This window comes from Schistocerca cancellata, chromosome 7 (assembly GCF_023864275.1).
Source record: "Schistocerca cancellata isolate TAMUIC-IGC-003103 chromosome 7, iqSchCanc2.1, whole genome shotgun sequence".
Classification (NCBI taxonomy): Eukaryota; Metazoa; Arthropoda; class Insecta; order Orthoptera; family Acrididae; genus Schistocerca; species Schistocerca cancellata.
In genome coordinates, this window is record NC_064632.1 from 251,416,705 (window position 1) to 251,439,036 (window position 22,332).

Consider the following 22,332-nt stretch of genomic DNA (forward strand, 5'->3'; position numbering starts at 1 on the left):
ACCTTTGCCTTTCGCGGACAAATGCTCCACCAACTGAGCTACCTAAGCATGACTTACGACCCATCCTCACAGCTTTAATTCAGCCAGTTCTAATATTGAGCGATGTTATGGACGAAAGAAAAGTATCTGTGAGTTACGCATTACACTTTTTGTTAAAGGCTGAAAATGAATCACTGCTACGGGGAAATGTAACCAGTAATAGACTATTATCATTTCCATGAAAATGATCAGCCCAGTCTCAGCAAAGCTCCCTTCTCACATTAATCTTCTTTATAGGATGGTAAAAATAATGTTAATGCAGTGCAAGGATTGTTGAAAGGCAGTTGTATCTTAGGTTCCAGAGTAATGCTCAACGAATTTGAAAGAGTTAACAATATTGTTCTTTGTAGCCGATACTACCTTTATCAGTATAATGTTCAAAGCACTTGTTCAAGCAAGAAATTCCTGATCTGTAGCGGTCCTTTTCTTCACATTAAGATGAGTGTCGAAAGTCAAAAGACGCAGAGATATTTAAAAGCATCAAATCAAATGAGCGATCTCAAAGGCTGAAGTAATGCAATAAGGGTTTTGAAAACTAATTCGAAAATATAAATAAATCAATCATTAGATCTTTAACATTGTTAATCTGCCAGTCCTCAAATGCAGGAAATATTATGTTAATGATTTTCAGGTTCAGTCTGTGTGCAAATGAATAAATATATTTATGTTTTGCCATTTGTGTTTCGTCTCAGTTTATTGAAGCATCGTTTGTAGCTCGACACCAACACGTTTTTCCACTTAACGATACTTCAATAAATTGAGGCCAAACATGTATCACAAAAAAGTATATAGTGCAAAGAAATTAATTAACAAAAGTTTCAATCCAATTTATGTATTTGTTTCTCTCTTTTACACATGCCAGTTTCAAATAATAAAAGATTATCAATGCCACACCTTCTGACCATGAAATTTTATAAAATATAATCCATATAAAAGGTTTACTGCAATCAGTAGTGGAACATTAGGTACACAATCTCTCAGTACCAGATAAATGAATGGGAACACCACTCTCAACTCGTGACATTTAAAAAAAAACTCTCACAAAGTATCACACTTGGAACATATTGAAAAGGCAAATGCACAAACTGTGCTTAAGGTTGCTATCATTATTATTACAATACAGTTCCTATACTATACAATTACAGTTTAATTTGGTTGTGTTCACACAGCTTAGACCCGATTCAATTCATAAATATTTTTACATGAAACATAACAGCACTGTGCTATAGAATAAAGCAAGATACACCTATGCCATATAAAAAAATACACACCACAGCTGTTGGTGCATACACTCTTGGTACGTGCAATAATCTATAGGTTAAGAGAAAAAGAGATTCCTTGTTTCAATAAAATATTAAAATCAGACTATTGTGTCACACTTCTTAAAAAAAAAGTACAGCAAAAACTGTGTGTCAACAGAAATAAAAAAAATCCTTATTAAGGACAATATCTACAGGCAGTCAGATAAGTTGAAGCTGATGGTAATATAAATACAATCAAACACCTCAGCAGACAGCACAATACTCTCTATATCCGAGCCTGCCAGTTCACTGGAAGTGTTGTTCCTGGAAATACTGTTTGGTACTTAGCAGGAATAAGAATCTCAATTTCTACTGGCAAGTACATTTGCACCTACTATAAAATACAGAATGTATACAATTAAACTAACATAGTGAATCTGCAGACTAAAAATATTCTTACAATGGCACATATTTGGTTAAGTAAACACTTTTAAGACTAGTCAGCTCGACATAGGACTGCCTGTACCAGTAAACTATTTAAAATGTATCAATAAATAGAGCATTAACTTTCATACACTGGCCAAGTTGCCTTTATTCAAAACACACTCACACACTAAATTGTGTGATGCCTTTATTTGCTTGCAACACGTATGAATTTATAAGCACTTCACATACATAGACCCTGTCGTCAAACAACTATGTCGTTAAAAATATATCTATGATATGAGACACAATGTTAACGAACCTGTACAGTCCTTACAACGCAAATTACTTACTTGTACATGTGGTACATGATAATAGAAAATAGTGTGATGTTTTATCATGCAATAGCAATAAAGGTGCTGGCATACTCAGTAATTATCACTAAACTGAACTATTGCTGCTTTTGTTGGTGTTATCAGTAACATCTTGTTATCACTAATACTGTCAGGGCAGTTACAGCACATAAACACAAGCACACACATACACAAACACACTGTTCATTAAGTAAAGCTTTTTGACCTTCCAGCTGCATGAAGTTCACTTTCACAATAGTTTCTTTAGGCTGGCTTTCAAACGTTCTTGTGCTGGGTTTACCTTTATTTTTAGTTGTTGAATCATATCATATATCTTAAGTGAAGGCCCAACTTTCAGTCCAGTTAACTCTATGATCTGATCTTTGGTGAGCGATAAGAGTTTTACGCCATCAATTTTCTGCAAATAAGCAATTTACTTATGAGAGAGAACAGAACAAAACAAAAATAGGAAAATATTTTCATATACACTGAAAATGAATTCTCCAGCACTCATTTTTGTTATGGTTTTGTACAACTATTGAAATAATCATCATCTACAAACAAACTCACTCTAGTTGTTAGTCTGGTGTGCACACTGAGATTACATTCTGACCTCTACTTCTGCAGGTTCACTGAACATACAGGGCCAGTTTGAACAAAGGATTACTTTCATAATTGATTATGCATATTTGTTGACAATATGTATTGTAACATTTAACAAGACCATGGGTGTGAGACAACAGGTGTTTCATCAATAACAACATATACTGTAAATGAGATGGAACAGATGATAAAATCTCTAATATCTCATGTGACTCTATAGTCTATGTTATGTAGGAAGGCACCTCCGTGCAGAGAGGTGGACTGATAGGGGAATGTGGAAGGGACAAAGTTTGCTTAAGCATGGCAGCAGAGAGCAGGCAAACAAAGCCCATGCCGTCAAATCACACTGCTGGAGGACAACAATCAGATTTATTTGCCTATGCTACATTATGTTCAAATCTAGGAGAAGAATAAATTTTAATACTTCTTTCAATCAATTGTCTATATGAGAGCAATCTTACTTCATGTGTAAACAATGTTGTGTCTGCAGCTCCACAGCTGTAGTCTGCTTGACATCAGATGGCAAGAACAGCTGATGCAGCTTTGTGAAGATGTCAAACAATTTTTCTCACCAAGACAATTGTCTAATGACAAGGTCATCAAAACTGGTTGCAGTATTTGTCATTTTAGTGTAGTTTGTACTGTATTATAAGTAAAAATGTAATACACAACAAAATTAACTTCAAATACAAACTAAAATCACTGTATCTGCTTGATAACTTCCCAGATCAATTTTAAAATGCGTAATTTTATAAGACACATTTGTGGGTGTATTTGTCTTTTACGTGTAAATCATTGTGCATAAAAAAAATTACTGGTGGCATACACTAATGCAAAAGGCAATCACGTAAATGGTTAGTATTTTGTCATATTTTTCGCTGTCAAAAAACATTATGAGTGTAAACTGAGTCATTCGACATTACAATGAGAGACCACATTTATGATCCATGTAATAAGCAAACAACTAACCATCATCTTGGAATAACTCTAACGAATGCAGCACGATAACATCCAAAACCATCAGAATCCAACAGCTAACACCACCTGTCATTTCAAACCATTTTCCTATACTTGAAAATGGCAGGGTATTACCTGTCAAAATATCAGAGATTTTCACAAATTTATCCAGCAGCATTCTCAAGAGTTACTAGAACATAGTACACACTGCGAAGAGCTTAAATTTTACAACTCCTTGGGGAATATGACGAAAATTATGTCACACATAACAAGTGAAAACCTGCATTCTTCTTAGGATACAAATTCCCAATTGATAAAGGCTGAAAGAAGAAAGAAAACCGGAGTCTACGATCCAAACAAAAACCAAGTGAAGAGGTGGAAGGCAAAAGTGATAAATTGTGGATGAAAGTGTCACATAAAGGAAGTTCTTTACCCACAAAAAGGTCAACAAAATTTGCAAAAACAGTTACATTCTCCAATAATGTTCTGCAAAGTGACTGTGATAATGACTGTATTATAAAAGATCATGACCGTGAAAATATCAGTGATTTGGAAACAGAATAACTTTTTCGAAATAATGCCAACAAGAAACATGGATCACCAAGAAAAAGATTAGTGTACTTTTACTAACAGACAGCCGTAACAGGAAGGAATCTAATATTTTCTGAGAGAAAAATCATGACATAACAGTGACTGGTGCAGTGAAACATGGAGCAGGAATGAGACATGTTGTAGATGCCAATTTTCAAAGGAAAATAACACAAGGTAGTTTGCATAATGGGATCAAATGATGTAACTAAGAATGAAGCAGAGGTTTGTGTGAAAAACGTGCATAGATTTCTAGATGTGAAAAAATCTAGAAATATAACAGTTGCCACAGTTCCTCATAGGCAGGATTTGATTTACAGCTTGTTTGTAAACAAAGTAGTTTGGGAGACAAGCATTAAAATAAAGAAACTGCTCACAATACAATGAATGCAAAATACTAGATATAAGTAAGCTGCATCAAAACCTGTACACGAAACATGGAATGCACTTTAAATATGAAGGGAAACTGTTTCTGCGTGATCATATCAATGACATAATTGCAGATCAACTTTCAAGAAATAAAACTGTCTACCTGCTTCCCATACATCCTGCCGACAACAGTGACAAAAAGTAACATGAGAAAGAGAGAAGAAACAGTTATTTCAAAACCCTCAGATATTTTTTCAATTGAAAGTATGCAGTTTCAGGAAATAAAACAATGACAGTTTTCCGCTATTCTCTTAGAGGATTCACAAAGAATAAAAGATGCTAATATATTATGTTTTAGTGAACACTGTATGAGAGATGTTGAAGTGTTGCAGTTGAGTGGTTACTGTATACATTACTCTCGATCTATACTGGAGAAAGGTGGTGTTGTAATTTACGTAAAACATACATCTTACAGAGCATTAGATTTAAAGAGTCACTGTAAAGAACAAGACACTGAAATATGTGGAGCAGAGATGGAGCCTACAACACATGACTTGCCAGTTGTGGTGGTAGCACTCTACAAAGCTCCTATACAGAGAACATGGAAGTGTTCCGGTGGCAGCTAGAGTCAGTTTTACCTCAGCTGTGTTCAAAGTCCAACAATTTAATAAATGAAGCAATTTTAATATCAATTTTGTAAATGACAGCAACAGTAAAGTAGATTTAGAACATCTAGTAGTGTCTTTTAACCTGACGACGTAAGTAGATTTTCGAAGGAAGTGGCTTATAAGGCAATTGTTTGACCAATTCTTGATAACTGTTCATCAGCATGTGATCCTTATCAGTTTGGACTGATAGAAGAGACAGAGAAGATCCGACAAAGAACAATGTGTTTCGTCATGGGATTATTTAGTTGGCATGAGGGCGTTACCGAGATGCTCAGCGAACTTCATTGGCAAATGTTACAAGAGAGACATTGTGCATCACAGAGAAATTTACTACCGAAATTTTGAGATATCACTTTCCAGGAAGAGTCGGACAACATATTACATCCTCCCATATACATCTCTTTTAATGACAGCCACGATGAGAAAATTTGAGAAATTGGACCCAGTACAGAGGATAACCAACAATTATTCTTCCCATGCGCCATTCAAGAGTGGAAAAGGGTAGGAGGGATCAGTTAGTGGTATCAGAAGTACCCTCTGTCAGACACCATTAGGTAGCTTGCAGGGTATGAATTACATGTAGACAAGCAGAAATATGCATGATGATGTTAAAATGTTCATTTGTTTGTTTCTGAAACATGAAATTGTCTGAAGAATAAAAGTTACCGAATTCAGCTGTTCGAGATGTCCAATGACATTTTTCCACCTTAAATTTTCATTTGGAACATTCTGTCTCATTTATGATTCCTGTTCATTCACCACCTTTCTAACCAGAGTAATACTAACAGTTTTGTCATCTGCAAGAAGTACCTAATCTGCTCGATTTATGTTAAATGGAAGGTCAGGGATTCTGTTGCACATCCTCTCAAAGTCACTAAAGTTACAATCACTTGAATTATTTGGCACCTTGGATGTACTATAAAACAATCAAGGCAGTGAAAAAGTTTGTATGAGTGACACCTCACATCAGCAATGCCACATCAGCCATGAAAACCAAACACAGAAAGATTATCAGGATGGGCACAATAGAATATTCTAACAATGGCAAACAAATCTTAAGAGCTGGTCTGCCTCAGAGTTGAGTAAAACGAAGTGGAAGAAAAATGTGAAAAGTAATGTCAGGGCTGTGAAACAGAGTCAAAGAATGGAGTGGGTTTTTTATTACATAAATACTTAGGCAGTTGTAGGCAAACCGAGTTTGTAATTGACAGAAATTCATATTGGCATGTCGAATAACTGGAGCTTCTGCTGGTTGTTTGTTTGTTCTCGCTTAAATGGAGACCATAGAAAATTTGTAACAGTTATTGTACAGTGAAGGCCTCCCAGAGTCTGCAACAAAAGAATTCCAAAAACAGTAACTTGGAGACTTACTGAACCAAGGATAAGGGAAATATTTAGGGAGGTGCTGCAAGATGTCGTCAAGATGAGAAGAACACACAGTATGTGAAGGACAGGACACTTTGAAGAAAGTTGTGGCAAGTCCAGCCAGTGTATATGTAGAACACAGTCAGATATGAAAACCTAAAGAAACATCCTGGAGACATCTGAACTGAAGTGACTGCAGTGGTACGGCTATATGAAGAGGATGGATCCTGACAGAACTCCCTTGGGATTTCTCAGCCCAAAATATAGCATGGTGAAGGAAAGGGATCTCTGGAGAGAAGTAAGAAGCAGATTCTCAAGAATTTCAGAAACCTGGATGCCCATTGGCATCAGATAAACAAAAAAAGCTACGGAAGAACAAGAAAAATTGCACGAGGCTTATCTATAAATGCATTTGGCTTGCTACAGAAGTCATGTAATGATGATTTGAATACTGATAAAAATATTCATAATTCTATTAATTTTAGTGAAATGACCTGTAATCTCTGTATTTGCTCAATGTCTTTTAGTGGATGTTGAGAATGACCATTTGCTTCTGGTAATTGCCAATTTCTTCCATCAACTTTGTTTTCTGGTCAAGATGTCTTAGTGCTTTTTAATATAATGTATTGTTTTGTATATTTTTTAAATGTGTTTTAGCTATGATGGCTAGTCAGAGCCTAAGGCCACTTATATGTATAGTGGGCCGTGTGCCTAATACTTTTCCTACTTTACACTGTTATCTGGCAGAGGTTTTAAGTTACTATCGTAGATACGTTGTGCTGCTACTACTATTTATAAGAGCTGTAGGTAGAGGTCGTAAATGGAAAGACAACTTGTATATATGCACTGGGACCTTGCACATGCCGTCGAGTTGGATGTCTCAGCCGGGGTTTGCCCACTTGCTTGTGTCACTGAAAACTTGTATCCAGTGGCTGGCCTCTACATCAAGAAACTGGAAAGTTCAATGCAGTGCTGCTTCTCCATCATCCCAAGGTGCCACCATCAGCTGATTATTAAGTAAACCTAATCACTGTACCCATTCTTCAGTCCTTTTTCAGCTATGTCATTTTTGTGTAAACGTTTATATTCTTGATTGGCATGTGACATAAGGTCTAATGGTGTATCATTTCTTTACGATTTATGTTCAGTTTGGTTTAACGTGTGTTATAGACACAAGCGCCCCAATGTGCTTAGTCTTCATACGTTTTTAGACAAACTAATGCTCAATGCTTCTTATACAAGCGAAATCTTTTACAGTCAAATTATCTATCTGCTGGTGCTAATCATCTTATGTCTTGTGGTTTTTTAATACTTCATTTACGAGATGAAGTTTATTTGGTCACCATATTTTCACATTTGTTATGTTTCTTTTAACTGCTTGACAGTACTATTAGAGAATTTTAACAAAGCTCTGTTTATAACCTGTTTATTACTTTACATGCTGTTAATTGTGATCCAACCCTGGTAATCACTAAATTTTTATTCTAAAACCATTTTTTGTACAATTCTAGCTTCTAGAGTTTGCTTGACGATTGCTTTCTGATGTAATCTTAATTGCTTCTGAGGATAGCAAATTAATCTGTCAAAACTAGTCAAGAAGTCAATTTAATTTAAAAAAAATTTGTGCACCTGACGACTGATTATTTCTATTTTTAAAATGCGCTTCGCAGCTGCTGACTGACAGCAATGAGTAAAATTTTAATATCAGAATTCCCACCAACTACGTTTAATTCACTCTCACATACATGAAAATACTGATACATTGAATGATGTAATAAATGGTACAAACACACAATACAGAGATAATGACAGTGAAATAATTCAGAAGTCCCATTAACATTAGAGTAGCGTTGGGGCCTGGCGTGCTGGCTTATATTCAGCTACTTTGCATTACACATGCTCACTGTGTAGGGTTACAACATAATCATCATCTTTATTCAAAGTGTTAGGCCTCTTTAAACTGTTATGGTCTCATCGAGAAGTTCTTCTCCTGCCATGTTTTCACTGTTCAACCTAGTGATCTTACTCCGTCAGAGTGGTAGGGTACAATGGATTCTGGTGTTCTCTTGGAGCTCATTTGTCATAGATGTTTTCTGCATGTTGATGTGTTCCATTTTAAGTTCCTTCAACACATCTTCATTCCTTTTGTGATACCATTTGGTGTAACAAGCTGTTCATCTCAAGAAACTCATTTCACAGATTGTTAACTTTTCGCGTATTTTGCCTTCATTGTCCAGGCTTCACTGTCATAGCGCAGTGTAGGTCTTGTCAAGAATTAATAAAGATTTATTATGTTGTGCTTTTTGACTAGGGAATGTTTCATTGCATTATTAATGACTCCCATAGTTTTTGTATACCTGGTCTCTATCTTCCAGAAAGGATAGTTTATAACCTAAATGTTTCTGTTTCTAGAATTTTATTTTTTAAGCAGATTTTACTTTGTACTGGATATTTCCTGCAGAAGGACATAGTGTGTTTTTTTGGCATTTATGTCCATGTTGTATTTCTCTGACATAATTGGCCAATTGCGTACATAAGGCTGCAGGTCATCCTCTGAAGATGCTACAAGACCTGAATTATCTGCAAAAAATAAAGTGCCTAGATTTGTGTTTCGGGAAGTCTCGAGGCATGTCTCCCCTCTTGGATGATTTTATTCATATAAATAATAAATAGGAGTGGTGAAAGGCCACATCCCCGCCTTATTCCTGCATGCATTCTGCCCCAATCTCTTAATTTAGCCTCTTTCTTGCCATTGATTAAATTTTTTTGCATGTATTTTCGATAGGTCACTGGGGAACATGATCATCTGCCAGAATCTGTAATAGTTTGCTTCTACTGACTTTATCAAGAGCTTTTTTGAAGCTGATGAGGGCAATGTGTGTTTCTAAATGAATTTTCTATGTTTTTTTTTTTCCATTAGTAATTTCAATGAAAAATAACAATCACTGCACAATCTTTCTTTTCGAAAGCCATTCTGGTCATCACTCATGATGGGTTTCTAGTGTCTGTACAATTTATGTTTGATGGTGATGGCAAAAATTTTATATGGCTAGCGCAATACGCTTATTCCTCTACAGTTATCACAGTTCTTCAGGATTTCGTTTTTTGAAGATACTTCACTAAACTCTTATTATTAAAATGAGTGTGAACACTCTTGATCCCAAGTTTTACAAATGCGTACAATTCCACTAACACACTCAAAATACCTCTCCTTCTTCCCTCTCAAGTTGTGTTCTTGTTTCAAATGCTTGGTTCAGAATGGTTCAAATGGCTCTGAGCACTATGGGACTTAACTTCTGAGGTCACCAGTCCCCTAGAACTTAGAACATGCTTGGGCTACTACCGTTTTTTTATAAAGTTTAACTGAGTATATCAGAACTTGTACAACTATTTAAGGCTTATCAATTGGTACTATGTATCTAATGGAAGATTTATCAAGATGCACAAATAAATCATTTAGCTCAATACGATTAATATTTTCCCATGAAACCTACCTGTTTACTGAAACTTTCACAGTATGCTGCACAATCATTAACCCTAAGGAACTGTGCAACATCACACACATCCCATTGAGCAGGTGCCAGCTCACCAGGCTCGGAGGGACTATTTGCATCAACCAACCTTGGAATAAGTTTTGTGCTTGAACTTGTAGTCTGAAAACAAAGTCAATTACAATTAATTCCTAAATCAACAAATTAATAAATACTGATGTTAACACTACAAATAATCTGGGTACTATGCAGTAGACAATGGGAAATAGAGCACAAAAACTGAATACATAAGAATATCTTTAAACGAATCAAACAAGTCCAAAGGAGGTGGGAGTACAGTTTCAATCTAAAGGATGAACTATATTTCCCCAGTATAGAATAACCTCCCTTTTATTATAAGGTGCCTTGAGCAAATTTTAACATGTTCTAAATAATCAAAATTACAAACTGTTTTACTGAAATAAAGCACCTGCCTAAAAAGCTAACATTGCACCTATTCTATACTGATGCCATTGATTGATTTCTGCATTTTTACAGTACAAGGAGAAATAATATAACAAAAAGAGATGGTTTACATTAATTTTTATCTTCTTTTTTTTACTGCAATCATCCGTGGTATCATTATTTTTAACCACCACCACCCCCATTTCCTTCCTTTGTAAGCCAACTGACATTTCTTTCTACCTGACACTCCTGAGTCATCATAGCATTAGTAATGCAGCATTTTTTGAATCTTTTCTCAACAGAGTCATTCCAAATTCTGCCCCAGGCAGTAAGGATATGCTGGCCCATTGAGTGTATTAAGGGTTTCTTCAACTTCCCTCTCTGGAGTGAGGACATGGTTTCCTTGTACAAGAAACCCACTGTAAAGTTCACAGTAAGTCATAAAAAAGGTCTACTTCCAACAACATCCATTACCTGAAGTTGTAGGGTTGTGCTAATAGGAATTATCATTAGCTCTGTTGTTTTTTCTATCAGGCCCTTATTCCCAGGTGCGGTGTCCTCTGAAAGAATCCAGCACCAACATTTTCCTTCTGTCAAGCAGAGGCAACTGGTATTCTGTTACAAACACCGAGATATACCCGACTCTTACATGGTCTGTATTTTACGGCAATAGCGCTGCCGACAACCCTGTGGCTGCAATACATGGCAATTCTGCAGTATGGCTGGGCAGTACTGCTAATGTTGCAAGCTGTTCCAGGTGGTTGCAGAGGAGATGCTGGTGTCTCCACCAAGGGTGGAGGATATATCATATTGCAGGGCAATCTGTCTCTCTGCCCTTGCCTGTAGCTTCCCTCTCGCTCTCACCTAATGTTTCCTATGTCTCTCACCAACAGCACTGCATTCACATAATATCGTATCCACTTTGTTTGGAAGTTTGCGCATCATCTGTTTTGTTAGTCATTTGTTGTTGGTAACTTCTTGTGTTCAGCAATGTAAAAAGAGGACAATGAGAAAACAATAATATAAATTTCGTAAATGTGATTCATCTATGACCAAAGATTTGGGATGTTGAAAGTAATACATACAAAGATCGCAATATCAAAAAGTAAAGTTGGTAAGTAGTTGCCAATGAGCCTGAAATCACACTTGATGAATCATACAAAAAATTCTGAAGCCCCGAACCTATGCCAAATGCGAGGCAAAAAAGTTGTGTATGAAGAGTGTGCCTCTACTTCCACATGGTTTGCATTTGATACAATGAGTCTCTTACTATCTTCAAACATGTCTGAAGCAGGAACTGATAGTTTAAAAATTAATGTGTACTGGTGAACAAAAATAAAATGAAAATAAAAAATTGTATTCTTACTTCAGACTTGCCTTAATGAAATTCTTCAGTCCTGCCAAAACATTGTATACATCTGGTACCAAGAGGCTCACTGATGAACAGTTCACTTTAAAGAGGTACATTAAACTTCCGTACAAATGACGAATGGACCAGTAGCTAAAAACTGAAAAGTGAGTGCAACATACACACTCTCATATTTGTATCAGTTTTAGCAATACTCATAAAAATTGTTTGTACAATATATTCAAAACTGTGTTCCAACAGTCTGGAAAAAGTGAGTACCCAGCAACAATTCACAAGACAAATTTTCTGAAACTTTCTGCTTATTTAAAAAAAGAATGCACCTACAAAAGACTGATTTCTCTAGGTATTTCTAATGTTATCCCTTGCGTGATGTAAAAGTAGGATAGCAGCACTCACTTGTAGTAGGTTTGTTTGCCCATTTTGTGGCAACAGTATGGCCCCACGTAAAAAGTTCTGTCTTGTAAATGTATAGTCCCAAACAGTGCTGGGCTACAGCAGCCAGTAACGTTGTCACACATGTGGCTGCAATAAATATGGCCACAATGTTGCCGGACAACATTGTCTGCAATATGCAACTTTTATGGCCTATGTAAATGTACCTTTATAGCCCAGTAATTCGACTGTGGCACATCACTGCATCAATTTGCCCATTATGGTGCATGAGAATGTTGAAATCTTAAGAGTCAGCTTCATATTTCTGGATCTCTATGTTGAAAGCAGCAGTCATAATTCGTTTGGTGAAGAATTTAATTAACAAAGATAGTGATTTCAACCTAGACAAATTATGAAACCCAGCACTTTCTTTACTAAACTGTCAAAGACATCGCTACAAAAGCATCTAATAATTACACACCAATACCCCACTATGGGTTGCCTGTGTAGAGACAGATTCAACTGATGTGCACTCTACGTGTTGTGTTTTTTTTTTTTTTTTTTTTTTTTTTTTTTTTTTTTTTTTTTTTTTAGATGAGTGCCAGGAGCCAGTTCTTCTTTTTGTGTCTTTTCCCTGCAAAGAATCACACATGTGGGGAGCTTCTTTCCATCTGATAGTGCATCCAGCATTACTGTTATTCTGGCATTTCCACTGCCGGAACTTCTTATAGGGACACTTTTAATGCTCTTCACACCAACATCATTTGGCAGCACAGTAAAATAATAAAATAATAATAATAATTGCAACCAGCTTTTTGTCATATGCCATGGAAATTCACTGAGCTAATGGTGTTCTGCTTTACAACACAAGCCCAACCCTCTTCATCATCCTCATACGCCACCCAGTACTTGCTTTGAATTCTGCAATGTATGCAGTTGGAAAATTAACTTAAAAGTTAATGTCACATTGTCTGTGTGAACAAATTGTTGCTGTGAACTCTTATATCCATGTTTCTTAATAGAGTCATGGTTGTAATTGGCATCCATTATCAATTGCTGCAATTTACAGTTCTTACAGCACTGATAACATAAGCAAGCTCAATGACAACAATCGCCTCTCAGGATCATCTCTGCTGCCCACAGATGAAATGCAAGAAATTGTACAGCTTTGTATCAACACTGTAACCTTGAAACTTAACACTGCCGTAAACAGTAGCAGCATTAGTGCCATTGTCAAAGCTCACGTTTCACTTGTTATGTTGCATTTCAAGTGTTCTGTGTGAACATATTTCTGTTAGCAATAATTTACCACTAATCTATAGTATCGGTGCCACTATCAGTCACAACAATGTGTTTCTAATACTCACAATGAGAAGTGAAATGAGGCAATGTAGTTCCATACTTGTGCAGCAACGAAATTTATAGTAGTGACCTGCATAGATTCCTCTCCTGCAATTCAGGTGCCTAGTTGTACTGTGCACCACAAAAATCTGAAGATGCCAGCACTGGCAGAGGCTGCCACTTCTGGATGCACATGCAGCCTCTCTGCAGTACACACTACCGGACTGTCGACGACTTACAGAGTTGGGCCTGGCCAGCCTTGCTCTCAGTCATATGCTGACATTCTACCTATGTTTATCGGATCAGCGGTGAATCCACTCAGTGTCTTCTTGTACAAGTATTATAATAAAATGTTTTGTCTGTTATTATCTGTGTGTTGTTGTTGTTAGAACACATTGGCAATGAGTAGGGTTGTTATCCCACGTGTTTCGTTGTGCAGTTGGTTTTCATATTTTGTTGTGATGTGGAGCCTATGCTTCAAATGTTGGCACATCAACACATGGAACTTCTTACAGTCATGCAACAGTCTGTGCCGCCACTGGTGTCTCCCCCCCCCCCCCCCCTATCCCCCTTCTTCATCTCCTGCTATGTTTCCTCCTCCGTTCCCACTATCTGATGAGGTAGCAGAAGACTGAGAAGTGTACAATCACCATCTACTGCATCATTTTTATCCTTCCATGCCAAAGATGTGGACATATGTTTTTGTCATGGATTTCTCCCACCTTGTATCAGGTGTTGCGGCAGTTGGCCCCATCGCAGAAACCTTTCTTGTTGTCATTTGACAATTCATACTCATTGCTGCCTTCCTATTATCACCACCCCAAGCATGTCATGGCCGCTAGGGTTGAGTTCTACCAATGTGAGAAGCAGTCTCATCAGTCTTAATCGTGCCTGGGCCAGTGACCCTAATCAGTCTTAATCTTAAGTGCCATTTTTGTCACGGGCAAGTCAAAATAGTTGTATGTGGACTTCGCAGTTCACATTTTTATCGTCCGTTCTGTTCCAGATAAGGAAGTCCCACAATGGGCCCTCGAATTAAAAAATCCTTCCCTCGAAGAGGTTTTGTCCATTACCCACTTGTATGAGGTTTCACACACCACTGATCGCCAGCTGGAAGCCAGGTGTGACACTGTGGCAGTACAGTGTGATCTGACTGCATCCACTCTATCCAGGGATGATGACATTGCTCATAGCACACGAGGGTTGTTTCAAAAGTAAGGTTCCCAACTCTGTACCCTTATCGTGCATGGTGCAATGCGAAATCTGGCAACACCACTGTGTTTGTGAGATCTTTGCCAGATCCCCCATCTCCGAGTCCAACAACCAGCGTGGTTCTGCAACAGTCAGTACTGGCCTGACAGCCATAAGCAATGGAGCCCATCATCCCCGTCACCGCCAGGTGTGAAATTCGTGTGGTCATCTGATTTTTGCACCCAAGAAAGTTACCACCTGTAGAAATTCATCAGCAGTTGAGTGAAGTGTATGGGGAAACGTGTATAAGCATTCAACACGTCTGCAAATGGTGTAGGGAGTTTGCCAACGGCCGTACAGACATCTTGCTTGAAGATCGGCGAATCACCATCTGGCAACTGGCTGCTCAAATTCCTGAGGCTTCTGGAGCTCCAATTGACAGGATATTGAATGAAAAGCTACGCTACCACAAGGTGTGCGCGTGCTACACATGCTTTCAGAAGTCCACAAACAGCAGCGCGTCGACTGTGCTTCAGAAGTTTTGGAGTGAATGCGACAAGAATAAGTGAGACTTCCTCGATTCCACTGTTACGGGGGGATGAATTGTGGTGCCATTACGTTACTCTGGAAACAAAACAACAATTGCGCCAATGGAAACACACCAGATCACCACCACCAAAGAAGTTTAAGCAGCAGCTGTCAGCAAAAAAAATCATGGTATCGGTGTTTTAGGACCGGTGTAGTGTACTGCTCATTGATTTTATGTCTAGAGGGACCACCATAAACTCAAGAGGTTACTGCGAGATCTTGAAAAAGCTAAGACGGGCAATCCAAAATCGTCGTAGGGGAAAACTCAGCAAAGGTGTAAGGCTGCACCACGACAATGCCTGTCCACATGTGTTGCAACAAACGAAGGAGTTAATCGACAAATTTGGCTGGGGTGGCACTGACCACCCACCTTACAGCCCCGATTTGGCACCCAGTGATTTCCATCTGTTTCCGAAATTGAAGGAGCACCTAGGTGGTCTACAGTTCCAGATGGAAAAGTTTCCAAGTTTCTCAACAGGTTGGCAGCAGACTTCTTTGAGGTGGGAGGGCAAAAGTGGATTACTTGACAGAAAAAATGCATGGAAAAAAATGGGGACTATGTGGAAAAATCGCTTAAAGATCAACGTTTCCAATGGTGTACTCGTATTTTCAAATAAAAAATTCTTCGTGTCTAAAAAAAAAAGTGGTAACGTTATTTTTGAAACAACCCTCATATAAACAGCTTTCCAGGCCCTGCTCTCTGTGGCTATCATGCATGTCTTGCTACTCTGAACATGGTAGATCATCAGGATGTCCCCAGCATTGAGCCACCTGTTGGAAGTGTTGAGAAGGATGTCCCCAGCATTGAGCCACCTGTTGGAAGTGTTGAGGGGAAAAGAGAGAGAGAGAGAGAGAGAGAGAGAGAGAGAAGGCCATACTGCGGAAGTCTGCCACACAACTGCACAATCACAGCATATTAGAACATGGATATGAATGTTCAGAAAACATCAAAGTCAGGGCTGGTTCCTGATAGGGATTCCAACAAGCTTTTTATCAAGATTTTGGTTCTCTCAAGACATCTCATGACATGACTGGCATGGCAGTTTCCCTGCTTCATGCTCAAACATATTCAGGCCTTGGCTCTCCCCACTGTTGCCAGTACACAGATACCTATGGGGATATGGTAAACAGAAAATTCCATTGCTTTGGCTATTCATGGCTGACCTTATTACCTATAGATCAGTGACTTGGTCTATTACTTTTACTATAATCCCTCCCCAAATTTGCAAAACTATCTAGAATAGATCATGTCCACTGTTCCAAACTACCTGGAAGACACTGCTGTTACAGGACATACTACAAGCAACCACCTGCACAATCTCAGCACTCTGTCAAAAACTCCAGGCCATGGGTCTGTGTTGCTATTTGCTGAAGTCTAAATTTTCCCAATCATCTCTAGAGTATCTGTGCCACAACACATTACTACAGGTAGTCTAACCCCTGTTGAGTCTGGTCAGAGCACTAAGGGCCTGCCGTGCCCTTTGTCACTCTAAGAACTGTTGGCTTTCCCGTGGGATCCACCATTACACACCCTCTCTATCTCCGTGTACACTAGTGTGCTTCCATCGTCTAGTCTCTGGCGTGTGACCAGGGCTTCACCGCATCGAAGGACAGCCTCAGGTCAACACCATATCTTGTTACTTTTGGTCCTGACAAACCACTGAATGTCTTCACTTCTTCTTCATTAACATACTAGAAGTACCAGAGAACCAATTGAATAAATGCCTTGCAGTACGACATGGGGGAATCCTCGCCCATCAGAATGCGGACGGCTCAGAGCAACCTCTGGCTTTTGCATCGAAAATTCGCAGTCCAGCACAGGTCCACTAATCTCGGGTTGAGAAAGAAGTGGGTACTAAATTCCATGTTTTCTTGTATGGTACTACATTCCAATTCATTACAGACCACACGCCGTTAGTTTTGTTATTTAGTCCACACACCTGGGTCCTGGATAAGGCGTCCCACAGGCTGCAGCTGTGGACCTTGTTCATTTTCGCTGTGGACCTGATTCATTTTCGCCTCAATGGGTGCCATATCAACAAGGAGGCATCATCCTGGGTGTCTGTCAGCCCAGACGCCAATTTTGATTGAGAGGAGGTTATGTGTTTTCATTAGGATATCACATCCTGCCAAGTGGTAGGTGGGTTTCCGATCGCTAGTACTCAGGTTGCCACGGCCACAACTTCTGACCCCAACCTCAAGCAGGTCACCCACCTCATCCAACAGGTTAACCAACTCATGCTCCATCTGTGCTTCCAATCTGCTTCGTAGCTACTTTTGTAGTGACCTGCGCAGATTCCACACCCACAATCTGGGGGCACCATTGTATAGCGCACTACAGAAATCAGAAGACCCTAGCATTAGCAGGGACTGCCACTTCTGGATGTATGCACAGCCTCTCCACAAGGCACTCTACTGACTGGCTGATGGCTTATAGGGGCGGGTCTGGCCAACCTCGCCCTCAGTCATAGTTGACATTGGGCCCATATTTATCAGACTACGTGGTAAATGTCTTCTTGTACAAGTAGTCTAGAAGTAATAAAGTGCTGTATCTGTTATTATCTGTGTGTTCTTATGGACAGAACATTTATAATCTTGATTGTCACACACATTCGGCTATTTCTTCTGAATATGGTGCTGTTTCTGAGGTTACGGTTACAGCCAGCTGTTCCTTTTCTGAATACAGTGAGGATCTCACTTCTGTACTGGAGTGACAATGTGACAGCATTCCTTCATCTCTTGCTTCCAAACATATTGTCTTCCTGCTGCTCTCTCACTGGCTGCATAGAAGCAGCAAATCTGTATCTCGGCCTCCACCCTATGTTTCCCCCATCTGCCAGATCATTCCACAACTTTACACTTATAAGATGCCATCATAATAAAATCCACATGCATGGTCAGTGTTTATACATTTTTAGAAAGGAAGTTCATTGTCATCACCTCTACATACATTATCAGAATAATGACAGTCAATTTTATAAATCTTTTTGCCCCTTCCATTCATTTAAGTTTCTGTTGTATCTGGAGATTATCCCTTCCTTTTACTAGTCAGTGCTTTTATCAATTTTATGAAAGTACTTTTAGAGTAAAATAACACAATTTGAAAGTGAGGTCCTTTTTATCTAAAGATTCAGATTTCCGTATTTTGAATTCTGGCATATACTTACTAAAACAATCTCTCTCATAAGATGGTTCCACATTTCGAAGTCTTCTTGCAAATTATTACAACTGCAACACCAGAAGTCAATAAAGGCTGGATCAAAAAGTACTGCACAATAACTATGTCCCCTCACTGTGTTACGGTGGCTAAGAAGACTCAAATTTTACAACTCTGGCATAACGATGCAGAACAGCCTTCACATCACCAGCAGCAGACACAGTAATGGTCAATAATTTATAGGGGTTATAACTGTTACCAACACACAAGGAGCAATGAGTTTCACATTTTTATTTTGTAGGTGAAATATCCAGTATATGTTGAATACAGAATTAGATCTTCTGAGTGTAAATGAAAGGCTACATGAGCTGTAGTAGCATCTGCATGTTGCATACATTCTTCCCTGCAGACTATGTCAACTTCATTGATGGACCAAGTATGACTATTCCAACAAATGTTTGAAATTGGGCATGTGATTTCAAACAACTACATGATTCATCTGCAAACCTTAGCAGAGATGTTTCATATTTTGCACAATGCAGTTTACAATACTGATTACGAGCAACAGAACTTCACTGAAGTCACTGTCTGCTGGGTGGCAAAGAACCTGGCAGATGAGTACAATCGCAAGGGGATTATTGCACGACTTGACCACTTTGAGTGTAACAAAGTGGAACAAGAAGAAGAGAATAGAGGCTTTTGAAATGTGGTGGTACAGAAGAATGTTGAAGATCAGGTTGGTAGACCGGGATAACCACTGAAGATCTACTGAACAAAATTGGAGGAAGTAGTGCTAGTGACACACGCTGACTAAAAGAAAGGAAATGGATACATCTCAAGGAATAGTTCAACTGAAAATGGAAAGAACTGAGCAGGTTAAAAATTATTCAGGGACATCAAGGTTCAAATGCAATAAGCAGGTCTGAATTTATGCAAGTTCCTGTTATGCAGAAGCGAAAACAGCTGTGTGGAGAACTGTGTTAAACCAGTCTTTGGACAACATTCTTATTTTTTCCAATATATTTATATATTGTTAAATAATTTCCAAGTACTATTTTTCAATTCGTTCTTGTGCCTAATTCTAAATTTGATATCAGAAAAGAACAAAACCGAATAAAAATAAAATGTGTTTCATCTTTATGAAACGGTAGTTGTAAATATACGTATTGAATACTTACACTAACGTATGACGTGGAACGTGGATGATTCTGGCCTCCGCTGGGTGCCACAGGCACTGGCTGCCTTGGCTCAGAAGGCACAGGGAGTGACTGGTCAGGACCTGCAGGCTCTTGTGCAGTTTCTGGTTCCCGTGATAATGATGCTCCTTCACCTAGAAGGAAACACAGTCATCACACAATAGAGCAAGAAATACAAACAAAGCTTTCACAATTTTTGTTATAAATTGTCACTATCAAAGTATTTTATAATGCTACACTGGTCATTAATGTAAAAAGGCATGAAAACTATCGCTACTGCAATGCAAGTTAATAATAGCACACTTTACATACCATACCCCCATGACACACTAATCAACATCTTATTTTTGTGATGAGTAGCTGTCTTGTGACAACACCAATGTTTGTTTAGAAGACATAAATACAAAAACTAATTATTATTTTGTGCTCAGATTCCTTCACACAAACTTTTCTCCTCACAGACAAAGCATGATAAAATTAAAATTCACTGTTACCTAGGTAATTGCCCTGGGCCCGGGTTTGTTTCTCAATCTGCTCCTAATGATGCGTCCCTTGAAATGTGACTTTGTATACACAGACAAAAATTGAATGTGTATTCAGTCATACGCTTCATATCTTTATCACACACAAAAAGTAATAAGAATATAATAGAGGGAAACATTCCACGTGGGAAAAATATGCCTTTACAAATGTCTGCTTGTGTCTGTGTATATGCGGATGGATATGTGTGTGTGTGCGCGCGCGCGCGCGCGCGCAAGTGTATACCTGTCCTTTTTTCCCCCTAAGGTAAGTCTTTCCGCTCCCGGGATTGGAATGACTCCTTACCCTCTCCCTTAAAACCCATATCCTTTTGTCTTTCCCTCTCCTTCCCTCTTTCCTGACGAGGCAGCCGTTGGTTGCGAAAGCTAGAATTTTGTGTGTATGTTTGTGTTTGTTTGTTTGTGTGTCTATCGACCTGCCAGCGCTTTTGTTTGGTAAGTCTCATCATCTTTCAAATATACAAAAAGTAATAACTTACATTATAATTTGTGACTGCAAAATTACCTACTTATATTAACACTAAATGAACTATATAAGGTTAATCAGTTGATATGCTTCAGTCTACAATGGAGACTGCTTTCAAAACATTTGCGTGACCCATCCTAGAATATTGTGGGACCCATACCAAACAGGGTTAAAAGAGCACATTTAATGCATATGAAGGACGACAGCATGAAACGACACAGGTTCATTTCATTCATGGGAAAATGTTATGGAAAAGATGAAAAACCGTAATCAGCCTATGCTTTAAGACAGATGTAAACTACCATGTGAAGCCTATTTACAAAGTTTCAACAAGTAGTATTAAATGAAGAATATGGAAACATATTACAGCACCCTATGCACCACTCTTAAAGCAACAGTGTGTAGTGTTTCAATTTTACTCTCTAATGACCTCAATGTCGAGGAGACGTTAAACTCAATCAATTTTGCAGCCATTCCACCGAGTATTACGCTGCCTTCACAATATGTAGTACAGCAGTTTATGTTATTTTGTTTCAATAAATGATTAACAATTTCGTTACACTAAATATATTAAGCAAATGTGTACGTTTATCTGTGTGTTTCACGTATCACACGGACCCCTGATGTCAGTAGATGAGTCTTCTGGTGCTGTTTGCTGATGTTGAAATGTCAGACCAACTTACAGCCGAGCTGATAGCAAAGCATCACAGGAAGATGCTCCCAGCTGTGTCAAGACACCACTGACAATTATTACAAAAATTAAATAAATGTCTACACCTACATCTATATACATAGTCATCAAGCCAACATATGGTGCAGGATGGATGGTACCATGCACCACCTTTTGTCATCTCCTTTTCCGCTCCACTCACAAATAAAGTGAAGGGGAAAAAACGACTGTCTACATGTCTCTGTACGATACCCAATTTCATGTATTTTATCTTCATGATCCTTATGCAAAGTGTATGCTGGTGGCAGTAGAATCATTCTGCAGTAAGTCTCAAATGGTGGTTCTCTAAATTTTTTCAATCGTGTTCCTCGAAAAAAAACATTGCCTTCCCTCCAAGCGTTCCAATTTGAGTTCCTGAGCATCTCTGTATCACTTGTGTGTTGTATGAACCTATCAGTAACACATCTAGCAGCCCACCTCAGAATTGCTTCAATGTCTTCCTTGAATACAATCTGGTACAGATCCCAAACACTGTAGTAGTCGCCTCTACAGATGAACCACGTTTCCCCAAACTTCTTCCAATAAATCTAAGTCACCTATTCACCTTCTCTACCACAATCCTCAATCCTCACATGTTCCCTCCATTTCATATCACTTTGCAACATTACGGCCATATATTTAAACAATGTGACATAATCAAGCAGGACAAAAAATGTTCAAATGTGTGTGAAATCTTATGGGACTTAACTGCTAAGGTCATCAGTCCCTAAGCTGACACACTACTTGACCTAAATTATTCTATGGACAAACACACACATACATATGCCTGAGTGAGGACTCGAACCTCTGTGCCGGGACCAGCCGCAAGCAGGACACTATTAATGTTGTATCTGAACACTAAG

At 38.5% G+C, this 22,332-nt stretch overlaps 1 protein-coding gene across 4 annotated transcripts in view; it reads right to left on the bottom strand.

Moving 5' to 3' along the window:
• Positions 1-263: 263 nt before the first annotated feature.
• LOC126091908 (polycomb protein Sfmbt-like) overlaps positions 264-22,332 on the bottom strand; it is a 330,279-nt gene continuing 308,210 nt past the window's right edge. For 3 of the 4 annotated variants that reach the window (XM_049907218.1, XM_049907217.1, XM_049907220.1), the window contains 3 exons: positions 19,738-19,889; positions 10,101-10,259; positions 267-2,474 (listed from right to left, as the gene is read on the bottom strand). In XM_049907218.1, the coding sequence (XP_049763175.1) occupies positions 2,307-2,474; positions 10,101-10,259; positions 19,738-19,889 (479 nt within the window). In that variant the 3' untranslated portion in view covers positions 267-2,306. Of the gene's footprint in view, positions 2,475-10,100; positions 10,260-19,737; positions 19,890-22,332 lie in introns of all 4 variants that reach the window. The other variant, XM_049907216.1, reaches the window with a different exon arrangement.